Source organism: Sorex fumeus, unplaced genomic scaffold (assembly GCF_029834395.1).
Source record: "Sorex fumeus unplaced genomic scaffold, SorFum_2.1 ptg000018l, whole genome shotgun sequence".
NCBI classification, from domain to species: Eukaryota; Metazoa; Chordata; class Mammalia; order Eulipotyphla; family Soricidae; genus Sorex; species Sorex fumeus.
Window position 1 is genome coordinate 7,226,284 of NW_026606075.1, and position 17,449 is coordinate 7,243,732.

The 17,449-nt window shown below is 38.1% G+C and overlaps 1 protein-coding gene across 7 annotated transcripts in view; it reads left to right on the forward strand.

Moving 5' to 3' along the window:
* The window catches only part of MCTP1 (multiple C2 and transmembrane domain containing 1), a 653,067-nt gene that overhangs the window by 556,349 nt on the left and 79,269 nt on the right, over positions 1-17,449 (forward strand). For all 7 annotated transcript variants that reach the window (XM_056112545.1, XM_056112546.1, XM_056112548.1 and 4 more), the window contains one exon: positions 1,762-1,815. In XM_056112545.1, coding sequence (XP_055968520.1) covers positions 1,762-1,815 — 54 coding nt within the window. The remainder of the gene's footprint in view (positions 1-1,761; positions 1,816-17,449) is intronic.

A 17,449-nucleotide genomic window follows, 5' to 3' on the forward strand; every position in this document is an offset into this window, starting at 1 on the left:
GCAGCATAATGTACTGAAATGTCATGCCTAGTTTGCCTATCTAGACCTCCATTGCAATAAGTCCAATTTGAAATAGTGGCATATAACCTCAATTATATATCATTACCAATGTTGTCTGTATGTTGATGATGTAAATACCTCAAGTTTTGAGGAGATTCAGTTAATGGGAAGGGTTATCTGATAGACTATTTAAATTCTGATGGATTATAGCCTCTTTTTTCTAAGTTTTGGTGATGTTCAGGGGTTGCACATAGCTCTGTACTTAGGAATTGTTGCAGGCTAGCTCCGAGGACCATATGGGATGCCAGGAGTTGGACCCGGATTAGCCAGGTGCTAAGCAAATGCCTACCTGCTTTACTATAACTCCAACCCCTGGATTATAAAGCCTCTTGAAGGCTAGTATGAAGATTGGTGAACTATATGTGTTTCAGTTACCCAGGTTTGTATTCCCACAGTACCATGCAGTGTGCCTTTAACAAAAAGTAAGCCCTGAACACTATTGGATGTGGCCCAACACCTCTCAACCCCCCCAAAAAACTTTTAAGCATGCTTTTTTTTGCTTTTTGGGTCACACCTGGTGATACAAAGGGGTTACTCCTGGCTCTGCTCTCAGGAATTAGCCCTGGCAGTGCTCGGGGGACCATATAGGACGCTGGAAATCGAACCCAGGTTGGCCGCGTGCAAGGCAAATGCCCTACCTACTGTGCTATTGCTCCAGCCCCTAAGCATGCTTTTTGACCATAATTATATCAAGTTTATTCAGAGATGAAGCATAACAAATTGGATAGAAAATTAAAAGTGCCACAAAACATTGTATCAAATATCATCAATAAAAGCATAAACTGCTCTTTATTTGTATAACAATCTCTCCCAAACTATTAAAAATATTTGGTTTTCATGGAGTGTATATGTGTATGTTTGTGTCTGTATGACATATAAAACCATAGTAAAATAACTAAAATAGTATAAAGTTACACTCAAAATACCTTTAGATATATACTGATTGAGACAAGGTGAAATTATTTGGAAAACCCAAACTAATGAGTCCATTCTGCTTAAGTAGGCAAATAGGAGTCATTAAAGATATATACACTTGCACCTACCTGGATTTTACATACACACTAATTCTTTCAGACTTGTTCTTATCCTCAATATCTTGTTCTCATAATGTTATCTTTATACAAAATATAAAGAGAAGTCAACATTGAAGTTTCAGGAAATCCACAAAATTAAAAAACTAAAGATAATACCCTCAAAATTTGATTTTTAAACATAAGAATTAAAATTTGAACCATAAGAGATATTTTTATCTGTATGTTGTAGATCACCAGCCTGAATCAATGAACAGGTAGATTTTTATCTTAGAGTTCTGTGAAACGTAATTCAAATAGCAGAGCTGTTTTCTGCTTAGTTATCTGGCTCTTGCCTGATTAATATAGACAGTAGAGCAGGTAAAAAGGAAACGTCTTAATTTACAGCATCCCTAAAATGAATGTTCATTTACTTTTGCATATTTCAGATTCTTTAAGTTATTGCAGAATATTTCATGCCACTACAGTTTCCCTGACTAAGATTCAGTTCCATTGTTTTAACAAATTAAAGACATAGGTTTTTCCTCCAATTCTTATCTGCAGATCAACTATCCCTTCTCAGTGCATCTGTTTCATGTGTTAATAAAGTTTTCATTTCCTAAAGGTTCAAAATGACAGAAAAAATTCTCTCCTTTAGAAGCCTGGAAATGACTTCTGTTTCTGTCTGTAGGTACTGGAGGACATGCTAGAGGACGAGGAAGAAGAAGATGACAAAGATGACAAGGTAATTATCTTTCCCAGCACTTGGGTACCTGGGGATGGAAAAATGTAGACATGACACTGTTTTCACAGACAGTTAAAAAAGGAGTTGAAGTGTTTTGAGTCCAGAAAATTGGACAGTGCTGTTTATCATCGTAACAATGCCACTGCATGTTGCAAAGAGGGAGAGAGGGCTATAAATCCTCTTCGCTTTTGTCCAGAGCTGGGTCAAATATTTTTCTGCCAGGAACAACGGGGAAAAAAATCAGCTTGTCTGGAACTTGATAGCTTTCATGAAGATAACGGCCGTGACAACTGTTTTTGAAGGGCAAAAATTTGTCCTATCTTGAGTATTACAAATCAGGCTACACTTGGGAGGAGAGGAAAGTGAGAAAATAGCAGACTGCATCCTGCATGAGTTGAACGTGGATATTGTCATCTGTAATTCAGGAGGAAGACCAGTGCAGAAGGTGGTCAAGGACATTTAAATGAGGTCAACACTCACTGACTTTACCCAGTCTAGGAATTGCCCCGACTCCCTCCTCAGAAAATCACAAAAAGGGGGTTCAGAATTTGACTGCTGGTTGGTTTGGAGATGGAAACCACAGTAAAAGCAATTAGTTTCTGGGACTGCTTGGATTGGTTGTCCCCCTGGGAGACGGGACAACTGGGGAAAGGAATTAGAATGACCTTGCACCACTTTGGTACTGGTTGGAGTAGGAAGAACAGCTTTCTATGCAAGACAGGTAGTTTATCATCATCTGGGGCATTTCTAGAACTAAAATCTAAAAAATTCCTAGAGTGAGCATTAGAGGTGGGAGAGAGAATATCGTTCAATATTAACATATTGTTTAGCATCTCAAACCAGATTTTGACCTTCACTGAAATCTCTCTGACTTCTGTGATAATGGAGCAGTGAAACTTTTTGAAGAAAGGAGAAAAATAGTGTATCTTAATTTATGCCTTTGGCCTTTGATTCTGATGGAGATGTACAGTTTATATACCAGTGTCAGAATCTGTGTGCAGGAAGCAAGTACTGGAAATGTCAAAAAAATTTACAGTGATTAGTTTATCTTCTCAAGTGATTGTCCCTAATATTCAGTGCTAGAAGGGAAATTGAAACACATACACATACACACATATACACACGCATGCACATATCCTTCAACTGCTATTTCAAACATTTTTAAATTGATAGAGCTTTTATGTGAAATTTTCACTCTGTACATCATTTAGTCATTAGCAACATAATCAAACATAAGCTAACAAAATCTCCCTCCTGCAAAAACACATATGTGCCTGTTTTTAATGTTAAATAACATGAGCATAGACTTCTGGAAGTAAATGATATGATTTATTGTTAAGGTCAGTTGTGGAGCTGTAGAGAGCTTGTATTTTAACTCAACTTGCCAGCTCTGAATCATCCTTTCTCTTCTGATAAACACTGAGCTGCCATCCATTTATGGCCATTTTCCTTTGCTTGTTGCTGCTCATTATTAAATCCACCATAAAGATTCTCTCTAGCATTTTCTCAGGAATGTTAATAAATGGAAACCTTAGTAAAGTCTAATACTTCACTGCCCCTGCTTGAGGTCAACCTGTATTGTTCTGACTTTTGTTGTTATACTGCTAATTTCCTATTCATAGTCATTTTTAAATAGAGAAAATATCAAGATTGTAAAACAAGTAGCACACCAGGTTTCACCAGCTCACCAAAACATGAATGTTTTGAAGGTAGAAAATGTAGTAGAAAATGCCAGGGTGGTATGCCAGATTTCCAAGTGGCATCTGTTGTAATCTAGTATTTGGTTGTCTGAAAATAGCACCTGGTTTTAGTACAATTTTGGATCTAGTTACCAAAGTTGATCGAACATGAGTGCTCAAATTACTGTGTGGATTCAAGAGTATTCTTCACTACAAGCTGTGGACACTGTGCTTTTCATATGAAAAGATGGTGAGCTGATTTTTTTTAATTCAGCCATTTGTAGGATATTGTCTAAAACAGTTTTTTCCCTTGTGATGTAATTAATGACATAAAAAAAATCTAAAAATGTTAAAAATCTCAAATGCAGCACTTTACAGTAGACTTATAGTGACTCACTCAATAGAGGGAAGAATCCTAGAATGCACTTCTCGAAATACAGAGTTTTACTATAAGAAATGTGTGAAAAGATCGACAAGTTTCCATTTTTCCACTTTGTTCTTACCTGACTCTCAAAATAGTCTGCATTGCAAGTCTTGGTTATCAGTGCATCCAAACGGGAAAAGGATGATTTCCTACTTTTAAAAAAAATGCATTGGTTCCTCTATTTAAAGTTTGTGTATAGAGTCATGCGTAATGGAATTTCATGAGAAAACAAATGTGTCTTTTGCCATGCGAGCAGGTACTGACCTCTAGCTCTCATTATTCTGTTTTCTCATATGGTCTAATAGTAGGGTCAGGTCAGTGGGTCCTCTTATAAGATAAAAGTAAAAAAGATTAATAAATGTGCCAAAGCCTCACTTTAATTGAACCTGAAGCATATGTTGCAAGTATGTAAAATATGTCCCAGATGTTTCGCAGGGCTAGTGTCTTGGCTTTCCCTGATTACCACAAGGCAGCTATTAGTCCTCTAACCTTTGGACTTGGGGGTAAATGGGGTATTACGTGGCACAGAATGAGAGCACCTGTTTTCCATTCAGCAAAGACCCCTGGCAGGCTTTGCCTAAGCCTATCCATATGTTTTCACTTAGCAGATTGTTGGGCGATTATGAAAAGTGTCTTTCTTTAGAGCCAGCATCGATATTAGTCACTCACAATGAAAGGGCAAGTCATTGGCTACTTGACAGGGTCCGTGTGGGCATAAACTGAAGTCATTTATTTCATTTGAGCTTGGAGTGCCTTCCTTCAGCATAATTATAGAAATGGCCAAGACACTGGTATATAAAACTAAAGCAACAAAGGTTATAATTTATTAACATCTTTGTTTTGTGATAGCTTTTCTTTAGTGACGATTTTAGCACCTGGGAAGATTGGAGTTAAAGCTGGTTGAAACTTACTCCTATTTATCTAGATTCCTGAATCATTTGAGGATGTGGAGGGGAGATTTTTTTTTTTCAAATGTGTTTCCCCTGTTGTAATTGCAATAGCAAATCATCATTCAGGTGAAGGCTAATGATCCTGCACCGTATCCATCATTCTAAAATATACTGTCCACATTTACTTAAATCTAAAATTGGGTGGCTTCTCTCTTAATCCATCCCCATAGTTTTCAAAAGGCAGCGAATAAGGATTTTAAGTGGTGAGTATTAGTTATGAATCATTGAGTTCTAATATTTTCACTTGTATGCATTATGTATGTAGCAGTACTATATTAAACTGTGCCAGGGATTAAATTTTTCCTGAATTAAATGTTAGAAAGACGTCACACTGTGTCCTCAGTTCCCTTTGTTGTAGAGCATTCTCTGTCATCAGCCACTAAGTCACAGTTTGATCTGATTTTTGACCTGACACCAAATCCTGCCTTTGTGGTTAATGGAATATCTTAGTAAATAAAGCTCAGCTAACTTGTGCAGGTGGGGCTCTCAACAAGCCATAAAATGATGTTTTTCACCATGTTATATATAATAATACTGTGGTCAATCTGCATAATCTAGACATCAAATTAATGAAGATCAGCTTGTGTTTTGTAGCTTTAAAAGTTTAGGCACGCTTCCCATGGTGTACCCTAGCCTTGTAATAAGATCCAGCTGCACTATCAGGAAGTAGAAGATAGAATGCAGGTTTTCCTCAGGAAAAGTCTGGATTCAAATGCATGGAATTCTAGTAATGTTTATTGATAAAAGATATTAAAATGTTCAGGCATTTATGCTTACATTGCTTCTCTGTTTTCTTCAACCAGTATGTCAAGGTTACTGTGTTTCAAGATAACTAGATGCAATGAATGAACATAGCTGAATTATTTCAAAACACAGATTGTTTGCTTTAATTCTTGAAATCTGTGTTTTCTGGTTTGATTCTCCAGGCTTAAAAAATGTATATAATATACCAAACATACATACGTCTCTGCATCTCAATCAACCTTAAGGAGGAAAAGGGAGATAACTCAGATATGTGATATGAAAGAAGATTCGAATCTGACAGAACGGCGTGTTCGGTTACATGCAATGAAATAACCACATGGTGTTGTTGGGGGTGGGAGTGGAGTGGGTAGGGAATCAAATTTGGTGAATGGCGTTTGCATGGAGGAAGCAGGAGAAAGTGTTCTTCAAAAGCCCCTCTCATGTTTAGCTAGAAATACCTTAATATCAGTCCATTAGTTTTCTGTTACTGCATGACAAATTATCACAAATTTAGAGGCTTAAAACCATCCACACTTATTATCTCTGATCAATCAGAATTCCACGCACTAGTTTCTCCACTCAAAAATCTCATATTCAAGATGTTAGTTAAGCTGAGCCATCTGGTCTAAACGTACTCTTATGGAATTTCCTAATGGCAAAGTTTCTATGACCCTCTTCTATCTCCTTATTCATCAATGCAGAACTTCCTCATGTTAAATCTCGCTCAGTTCTTAAATATTTCTTTAGGAATAGCCCAGTCCCTTTAACGGACCATCTGATTAGGCCAGGCCTTCCAAAAGTGATCTCTCTTTCTTAAAGTCAACTGTGCCATGTAGTGTAATATAATTATGAGGACAATCATCGCACCAGATTCCTAAATCCCCCTCGTAGACACAAGTAGGACGTTTGAATGAGAGGGAGAGCAAAATGAGTAGGGTGCTTGCCTCAGAACAGCTCATCTCTGACTAGGTATATGGACCCTTGAGTTCCACCAGGAGTGATCCTGAGAGCCAGGAGTAAGCTCTAAGCACTTCCCCCCACAAAAAGAGTAGGGCATTTTAAAGAAACTGTATACCAAGAGGTTTAATTTTGCCTATTACTATCATCTAGCAGCTGGAGCGATAGCACAGCAGGTAGGGCATTTGCCTTACATGCGACCAAACCAGATTTGATTCCTCCGTCCCTCTCAGAGAGCCTGGCAAGCTACCGAGAGTATCTCGCCCACATGGCAGAGCCCGGCAAGCTCTCTGTGATGTATTCGATATGCCAAAAACAGTAATAGCAAGTCTCACAATGGAGAGGTTCCTGGTGCCCGCTCGAGCAAATTGATGAACAACAGGAGGACAGAGCTACAGTGCTACAACTATCTAGAATCAGCCGTTCTCTAAAACAAAACCAAAGCAGTCATTGTCTTCTTTGAATAGGAAGCTCTGTTTGCCTAGACATGTTCTTTCAAAGATTATTGGAAACTTTCTATAGCAGAAGAATATTTTACAATTATAATGTAATATGAACCACTTGTTCATTGTCTCATTCTTCTCTGGGGTGCTGAGTGCTTGTTCAGACAGAAGACTCCAGGGGCTATTACTTCATCTTATCTGTTGCAAAAAAGAACAAATAAGAATAACATTAGTGGTGCCAGAGATGTAGTACAGGAGTTAAGATATGTGCCTTGTTGGCAGCTCACCCCAGTTCAATTCCCCAGACTGCATATGGTGTCTTCCCAGACCCGGCATAGCCACGAGTGATCCCTGAGTGCAAGTCAAATGTCAGCCCTAAGAACCTCTGGATGTGGCTCCTAACATACAAATATTAAATGAGAAAGCTGTGCTTTATTTTTATACTATTCCCCTAACTCTGAAAGAGCCTTGAATATGGCACTTTTTTTAAAAAGCCCCAGGGCTAGGACGAAGGAGACATTACTGGGGCCTGCTCAAGGCAATCGACGAACAACAGGATGGTTGTGATTGTGATTATTATTATGGTTTTTGACCCACACCCAGTAGTGCTCAGGGCTTACTCCTAGCTCTGTGCTCTGGTATCACTCCTGGCAGGCTTGGGGGACCTTATGAGGAGCCAGGGATTGAACTCCAGACAGCTGCATGAAAGACAAGCACCCTTATCTCTCCAGCTCTGAGAGCTGTGCATTAGTTATACTTAAAATAACTACCAAGGGGGAAAAATAGGTGGAATAACCAAACTAACATTCAGGCTTTCCAAGATTAGCATCTTTATTCTTCCTACCGAAGTGGTGCAAGGTCATTCTAATTCCTTTCCCCAGTTGTCCCGTCTTCCAGGGGAACAACCAATCCAAGCAGTCCAAGAAACTAATTGTTATTTACTACATTTTCAAATTAAAAAAAATTAAAATACAGATGCAGATTATTTCAAGCATGTTTAAATATTTTGATAGCACCAGTGGGAACATTTTTTTCCAGCCCATTGTTAGGTGTGATAGTCAGAATAACCTTCCCTCACCCTCCAGTCCTAAAACACTGGCCCTGTTCTTTTTATTTATTTATTTGTTTGTTTGTTTGTTTTGCTTTGGGGGGGTCACACCCAGCGATGCTCAGGGGTTTCTCCTGGTTCTGCACTCAGGAATTACTCCTAGCGGTGCTCGGGGGACCATATGGGATGCTGGGTATAGAACCCAGGTCGGCCACGTGCAAGGCAAATACCCTACCTGCTGTGCTATTGCTCCAGCCCCCCTGTTCTCTTTTTAATCCCTGGATTCTTTGGATGTATTACAGTACCTTCTAAGAATAAGTAATACAGGAGATGGGATAAAGTTTGCTAATCAACTGACTTTGAAATAGGGAGATAGTTCTGTATTTTGTAAGTGGGACAAGTACAATCACATGTCCTAAAGTGGAAGAAGCCTCAGGTGGTCTGGCAGCTGGAAAGTTGTTTGTTATGGTCGGAACCAACGCTTAGGACCTTCCTGGAAAAAGGACAAGCTGGTGAAACATCTGGACAACATGAAGGTAAAACTTCCCTCCAGTGATTCCCACCAAAATGACAGGTCGTCTAGGGCATCCAAAATCTTCCAATATCTGAGCTTTCCAAGTCCATCATCTTTACTCTCGCCATCATCAAGCAGACTCAGAACATTGAGAAGTTTTATAAAGACAAGAAGTACAAACCCCTTAATCTGTGACACAGGAAAGTGTCCCATGCAGCATAGGTTTGCTAAGCTTGGGGATAAAATGCAAAACAGTACTGGAAGGAAATGAGAACCAGCCATGGAAGAAATGGCAATGGAAGGAAGAACTGTATTCAACCCAGTGAGGGGGTATCCAGTAGGGCCGGATGATTGTCATTAATTAAATGAAATCTGGCAATGTGAAGTCACTGTTGCTAGTTATTACCTGTTGTGACTAGGAGGTAAAGGGGGCTACAAGCCAAGAAACCTTGGAAGGTGGGAAGAGCATGAGAATGAAGTCTCCTGTAGTCCCACAGGAAGGCATGTAATCTTGTCCACATGTTGAATTTTAACAAGTGAGATACACATTTTCAACTTCTGAAATCAAACTATAAGATAGACTTTAATTGCAATAGAAATGAAAACAATTATACAAAAAGTCAGAGAAAATAAGGGCTGATTTTTGAAAAGATTAAAAATTGATAAATGCTTAACTGAGTTACTAAGAATAAACAAAAAAATAGCCTGACAAAAGGAATCAGAATTGAAAGAAATGAAAGTATGACAGATAATACAGAAAGCATTATAGAAGATAACTCTGGATATTTGTATACAAAAAGAAATGAAATATCTAGAATAATTGGACAAAATTTTAAACTCTAACAACTTTCAAAACTGACTTAAGAAGCAATAGATGACTAGACAAATCACAGCTACAGAAATAAAAGCAATAATCAGAAGTCAAAGAGAAAGAAAAACCCAAGTCAAAGATGCCTTCACCAGTGCTTCCTAAAGAATTTTCAAAGAAGATGAAATCTTCCCAAAAATTTAAGTGAGGATCATTACCTATCATATTTTATAAATCTAACATTACTCTGATTCTAAGCTAGCAAAGTCAGGCTAGAAACAGCACATACACAAAACTAAAATCCAGTATCTCTGATAAATATGGATGCAAATATTCCAACAAAATCCCAGCAAATCAAATACAACACATTAGGAGAATCATTCATCATGATGAAGAGGGATTTATTCCAGGGATGCAAGAATGGTTTATTCAGCACAAACAAATCAATTAATACAACACATTAACTAGAGGACAGATAAAAATAAAGGACCACATCTGTAATATGTTGTAAAGTACTTTTACAGGATTCAGCATATCGGAAATAGAAGGACCTCACCATAGTGAAGGTCAAGCACAGCAAAACCACACCCAGCATCATGCTAAATTATGAAAAACTGAAAACTTTTTTTCATAAATCACAGTGTGACAAGGATCTTCAGTGTCACTTTTACTGTTCAGGATAGTTTTTGAAAGTTCTAGCCAGAACAATTAGACAAGAAAAGTATGTAAAACTGGAAGAGAAGTTATTATGTTTGCAGATTGGATTCATATCCATAGATAATTCTAAAAAAACTCCACCAAAAGACTACTAGAAATAATACATGAATGTAGTCCGGTCAAAGGATTCGAAATGAATGCACAGAAGTTTCTTGCATTCAATATGTAATGAGTTATTGAAGTAGAAGTGAATGTAGTTCTATTGCTAGTCTAATGAAAGAGATAAAGTATAAAATATTACATAAAACACATTTATAATCTCATCAAAAATATAAAATATCTTAACATAGGAGGTACAAGATTTATGTGCTGAAAACTGTGAGATATTGTTAAAAGAGTAGGAGACAAGGAAATGGAAAGATAGCCCATGATCTTATATTAGAAAAAATAAACATTGTTAAATGATCATTTTGCCTCATCTAATTTCAGGTTCAATGTAATTCTCATTAAAATTCTTATCAAAAACTTTTTTTTCTAAGAAAATATAACAAGCATTTATTGATATGGAACTAAATTTGAAAACCTCAAATAGCCAAAGAGATTCTGAGATAGAAGAAGAAAAATAGAGTATCTTATTCTCTGACTTTGAAATACACTCTAAAATGATGATAATCGAAATTATAGGTATTGGAGCAAAAACAAGTACACAAATAAATGCAATATATTTGAAATCCTAGAAATAAATCCATGCTTATATTGACAGTTAATTTAAAACAAAGGAGCTGGACAATACAATGGAGAAAGAGATTTTTTTTTAGTAAATGGTGTTTGGAGACCTGTTTAAAAAATAAAAGAAACTACATAAGTAGCACCATACATTAAAGTTATTCAAAATGTAGTAGATTAGATATAAAATTAGATTTAAGATCTGAAAAAATAAAATACACAGAAGAAAGCATAGGGGATTTATATCTAGATATCAGCTACAGAGATGATCTTGTGGACACAACTCCAATCACAAAGGAAACAAAAGCAAAAATAAGTAAATGGGATTACATATATATATACATAAATATAATCGATTACATATATATATATAAAATCACAAAAAACAAATCCAAAAAAAGACAATTTACTGACTTGGAGAAGACATTTATATATAAGACATTAGACAGGGTTTAAATTAATATCAAAAATATATAGATAACAAAATATATAGAAAAGTATTTATTTAGCTCAAGAACAACAAAACTAAAAACAAAGACCTTAATTTTTTTTTTTTTTTGCTTTTTGGGTCACACCTAGTAATGCTCAGAGGTTACTCCTGGCTCTGCACTCAGGAATTACTCCTGGCGGTGCTGTGGGGACCATATGGGATGCCGGGGATCAAACTCAGGTCGGCCGCATCCAAGGCAAATGCCCTACCCGCTGTACTATCGCTCTGGTCCTCAAAGACCTTAATTTTTAAGAAAATGGGCAGAAGAAATGAACGGATGTTTTCCAGAGAAGACATACAGATGGCCAACAGTCACTTAAAGAGATGTTCAACTTCACTTATTACTAGAGAAATGCAAATCAAAAGCACAGTGAGATATCGTATCACACGTGTGAATTCAGTCTGTTTCAGAAAGACTGGAAACAACATGTGTTGGGGAGGATGTGGAGAAAAAAGAAGTTCTGGTCCACCATTGGTGGGAATGTAAATTAGCACAGGCCAAGTGGAAATCAGTGTAGCAGTCGTTAAAAAACTAAAAACAGAACTACCATATATCCAGCAATACCACTCCCAGATCTTCATCCAAATAATAGGAAAACACCATTTCCCAAAAATACGTGAACCACTTCTATGTTCTCAGTGGCATTTTCCACAACAGTCAAGCAAGCAACTTAAATGCCCATTGGCAGATTAAAGAAGTTAAAGAAGTTGAGGTGTCTGTGCTCAGTGCCATACTACTCAATTTTTTTAAAAGAAATCTTGGCTTTTGTCACAGTATGGATAGAACGTGATAGGGTTATGCTAAGCAAAATAAGTCAGAAACTGACAGGTAGTTACTGTATGGTTCTTCTCATATGTGGGCAATACATGACCAAAGCAAATGAATGAACACAATCACAACAAAAAGACCTTTGTTTTGTTTTGGGATCACACTTGGTGATACTCAGGGGCTATTCCTGGATCAATGCTCACAGGGCAGTTCTGGCATTCCTGATGGGAGCTTGCAGTACTAGGGATCGAACCTGGATCTCCCTCGTGCAACACTGCCTATTGAACTATCTCTTCATTCCCCCCCAAGTAACTCTTAGGTAAAGGTAAAAGGTAAAGGCCCTCCCGTTGTTCATCGATTTGCTCGAGCGGGCCCAGTAACGTCTCCATTAGAGACTTTGTTGTTACTGTGTTTGGCATATCAAATACATCACGGGGAGCTTGCCAGGCTCTGCCGTGTGGGTGAGATACTCTTGGTAGCTTGCCGGGCTCTCTGAGAGGGGCACAGGAATCAAACTCGGGTCGGCCATGTTGGCTGCGTGCAAGGCAAACGCCCTACCGCTGTGCTATTGCTCGTGTGCCAAGTATTCACCAAAGTAACTCTTAGACTGTAAAAATATGATGTTACTCAATTAGGCAGGGTTGGGGTGGGAGAAGTGGGTAAAGGGGATCACTATGACCAGAGAATGGCACTGATCTTTGCTGGTGGGTGCAGTGACGCCTATATGCATATAGTGGTATTAAGGTGTACTCCAAAGTTTATATAGACTTGCAAACCAATGGAAAATCAATTAAAAAATAATCTAAAATATAAATAGAAGACTTAAAGGCTTATTTTATTTTAACCCTTAGCCCTTACCCACTCAAAAATAGAATTACATTGCATATGCCTGTAGGATTCTGATAATTCATTAAAGACATTATATGAACTATTCTGGTGTCCTCCAATTACATTTTCTATACTTCCCCCCAAATTAAAAAACATTAGACCTGCACACCTAATTTTTCCTTATAAACTTAGTCATGCTCTTCTTCATGATTATTGCTACATGGTTCTTTATTCATTGTGGAAGTTGAAAGCTATCTACCAAAAAAAAAAATCTTTGTGCCCAAGTTGCCAAAGTTTTTATTTCAGAGAAGCCTGTTCAAAATGGGAAGAATTAAGTGACCACTTAGAATGCAGTTAATGTCTACCTTTTAGAATCTCTCTCTCTCTCTCTCTCTCCTCTCTCTCTCTCTTTAACTTAAGAGTACTGCTATTTATTCAACCATTGATTGAGTGGATTGAATTGGGGATGAACTCCACATTATTTTTTAAATTTTTTTAATTGAATATTTGTGAGATAGACATTACAAAGCTGTTCGTAATTGGGTTTTAGTCACACAATGATCCAGCACCCATCCCTCCACCAGTGTACATTTCCCACCACCAATGTCCCCTGTTTTCCTACCACCATCCCCCCAAGTCCCACCCCCCACCCCCAGCCTCCCTCTATGGGAGGTACTTTCCTTCTTGCTCTTTCTCCCCTTTTCCTTTTGTGCATCTGATTTGCAATACAGGTTAGAAGTACTTATTATAATCATCCGCATGTGGAACATTGAGGCATAGTTGATTTTATTTTTCTTTTTGGGAGAGGAGTTCCTCAGGCAATGCTCAGAAGACCGAGACCAGTCTCTTAGTGATGGGCCCATGGTTTAGCTCAAGGGCCCGAGAGTGCCATGATCTGTTTGGTCCCTGCAGTATCAAGGATTACCTAGGTGACTCACGACCAAATGCAATAGATCATATACAAGAAATATACCTCAGCCTCTGCTTTCTCTCTCTCCCCCCTTTATTACTCAACAGAAGAATTTTATTTCCTTACAGTAATCATTTCATTCCTTAACATGTTTGACTCTGCAAAGTGTCAGGCACTCAAGAGAAATCTCAAGCAGAGAGAGAGCCCTGAGCTCAATTGCCAGCACAGCATGGCCTGCTGAGCCCGCCAGGTGTGCCCTGGTGTTCCATTCTGACTTCAGCACTCCTAGGCCTAGTTGTCCCTGGGAATGGCTCCTATAAAAGATAGATGATCTTAAATGAATAAAGAAAAGCGAAGTGCTATGTCAATGGATAGTTATCGAATTCAGATCTCAGATTCTTTGGGTATCTGAAGAATCTGTCTCAGATTCTTTGGGTATCTGAAGAATCCTTCTCTCAGAAAAAAAAAGAAACAAAAAACTTTGTCATGTCTTTCTTTTTTACTATGAAATTTGATTGATTTTATTGTAATTATTAAGAATCATATCTCTGCTGTGCTCACCACCTTCTTGACACCCAGGCCTATTTTCCTGAAACACCTGATACAAATACAAAGTTTTCAGTAATGATAAAATTGAACTCAGTTGAAAACTAAACTTCATCAAAAAGATTGATGTTTGGCTTTGACACTGGAATTATAGAGTAGTATTGGCAGAGCAATGGAATTTTATGTTTCATGACCATGAAAGCTTAAGACACTTGGCAAGAGAAAACAGTGACAAACACAATAAGAAGTTGCAGAGGCCTTTATTCAATATGGGTTTGGCACAATGAGAGTCATAGGCAATGATTTTTACCTTTGTCTGCCTGCAGACGGGCACTAGTGGTTGGAAACCACTGCAGATACAGTAAGACTCCCAGAGTTCCGCACCATTTTTGCTGAAGTCATCTTATGTCAATGGGATCTTTTGAAAAGTCTGAAATGTAAATGCTTTGTCACTGAAAAGAAGATGGCTTAATATTTAGGGTTCCATATTAAAGCAAAGGCAGACTTTTCTTTCAAAGCTGGCTAATGCTTCAGCAGTCTCTGGATTTCTACCCATTAACATGTTTACAGGCTTTGTCACCCCTCATTCCAGTGTGCAGAAGCACCTCTCCAACTCAGAATGTTTAGCACAATATCTACCTCCAAAGTGCCCGTCCAGAGTGGTGGTTGTGTTAAAAGCATTTAAATGGAAAGATTTACCTAGAGTCTTTGGCAAGGCAATTCATCAATTAGAATAAGCAATGGCTGAATTTTTTCCTCTTCAGTTATTATAATCATTGATTTTCATTGCCTCCAAAATAAAAACTTCACATAACTATCATCTGAAGGTCAAGGAATATTTCAAGACAGATCTTCTGGAAAGCTAGCTAACTTCTATATTGCTTCAATGAACTTCTTCTTCTATTCCTTTTCTTGACAAAACCTCTTGAAATAGCAGTGTGTCAGCCCTGGCTCTCAGGATGGTTGACAACATTCGTAGGAATAGACACGATTTTTTCAGGATTGTTGGCAGAGTCGTTGACACCGACTGACACCACTGCATGTTGAGATGAGGAACATGTTTCTTCACCAAAGCAGCAGAACCAGATGTGTTGCCAAGCATCACAGATGCTCCAACTGAGCCCAGAGTGCCAAGATTTTTATTCTGCCTGAAAGTTTGTTTGGCAAAGAAATTCCTCACCATGTTAAAGGCATTGACTCTGCAGATTCTAAAAAGAGTTCACAAAGTAGGAATTCTTCCTTGATTTAGAGAACTTTGCCAACAGGAGTTGGCTGTGCAAATAGAGGTATCTATTTTCATTAACTTGCATGCAAAAGGGAAATATTAAAGAAATTTTAGAATTTTTGTTGTGTTGACATCATTCGATGAAAATACAACTTCAGAAATATGTAGCTTTACCAAAATATTTCAGTAGCATGTTAAGTAGCATGTTTGATATTTTTCTTGATGAGGAACCAAAGTGATAGTACAGTGGGTAGAGCAGTAAACACTTGTCTTGCATGCAGCTGACCTGGTTTTTGATCCACAACACCACATATGGTCCCCCAAGCCCTACCAAGAATGATCCTCAAGTACAGAGCCAGGAGTAAACCCTGAGCACAGCTGGGTATAACTCAAAATTAAAAACAAAAAGTTTCATCTTGAGTTTATCTTGAGTTCATCTTGAGGAGATGAACTCAAAAATATTTTAACACAAATCTGTCTTTTCCTTGGGAAAAATCCAAAGCCAGATAAAACCGTAATCTTTAAAAACCAAGACACTTTTAGGGCCAAGGAAAAAGTAGATTGGTGAGGTACTTGCCTTACATGCAATCAACCCTGGTTTGATCCTTGACACAACAAATCCCTGAGCACAGAACCAGGAGTAAGCCCGGAGCACAATCAGCATGTGGTCTCAAAGCAAACATATGAACAAAAATGAAAAGCAAGATACTTTCATATTAGTAATAAGATCTATAGTGTCTAGTAGATTTAATACAAGCTGCTTTTAGTCTAAGGTAAATCTTTTTTTTTTTCATTCTTCTATTGGGCTGGAGCGGTAGCACAGCGGGTAGGGCATTTGTCTTGCACACAGCTGACTTGGCTGACCCAAGTTTGATTCCTCCGTCCCTCTCGGAGAACCTGGCAAGCTACCAAGAGTATCTTGCCCTCACAGCAAAGCCTAGCAAGCCACCTGTGACGCATCCAGTATGCCAAACACAGTAACAACAAGTCTCACAATGGAGATGTTACTGGGCCCACTCGAGCAAATTGATGAACAATGGAAGGTCAGTGCAGTGCATTATTCTATTGGCAATAAATTTTCCACACAATAAATAATGTGCATTTTGTTTTTATCCATAATTAATATAAAATCAACAGTTATGAAAACAACAGTATTGAAAATTTTCCAATTTAAGCTATACTCAAAGTGGGTTAGAGCTATACCACAGTGGGTAGGGCATTTGCCTTGCACGTGGTTGACCTGGGTTTGATTCCTCTGTACCTCTCAGAGAGCCCGACAAGCTACCGAGAGTATCTTGCTTGCAGGGCAAAGCCTAGTAAGCTACCCATGGTGTATTAGATATGCCAAAAACAGTAAGAACTAGTCTCACAATTTGTTGTGAGATGTTACTGGTGCCCGCTCGAGCAAATTGATGAACAACTGGAAGACAGTGCTGCAGAGCTACTCAAGGTCAATAAAGATGTATCACCATAATTCTATTAGTGGGATATACTTTCTTAGATTTCTATGCATAGTAAACTGTTGTAGATGTTTTAACATGGTAGCGGCAATGCACCTATTTATTTTCAATAACAGCAATGGCAAATTGGCTTCTGTTTAAAATACACTTCCATAGGGCTGGAGAGATCGGACAGTGGGTAAGGCACTTGCCTTGCAGACTGCGGCCTGGGTTCAATCCTTGGCATCCTGTACAGTCCCCTGAGAACTACCAGGAGTGATTTCTGAGTGCAGAGCTAGGAGTAACCCCTGAGCATCGCTAGGTAAAACTAAAAAAAAATATTTCATTTCAAGTTTATAAACCCATAAATGAATGAGTAAAATGCACTTCCCTGACTACTCACCTGAGGCTTTACTGATTAGATCATTTTTCAACAAAACGTTCATAGGTCATCTTTGGCTCTGCCACCACTATTTC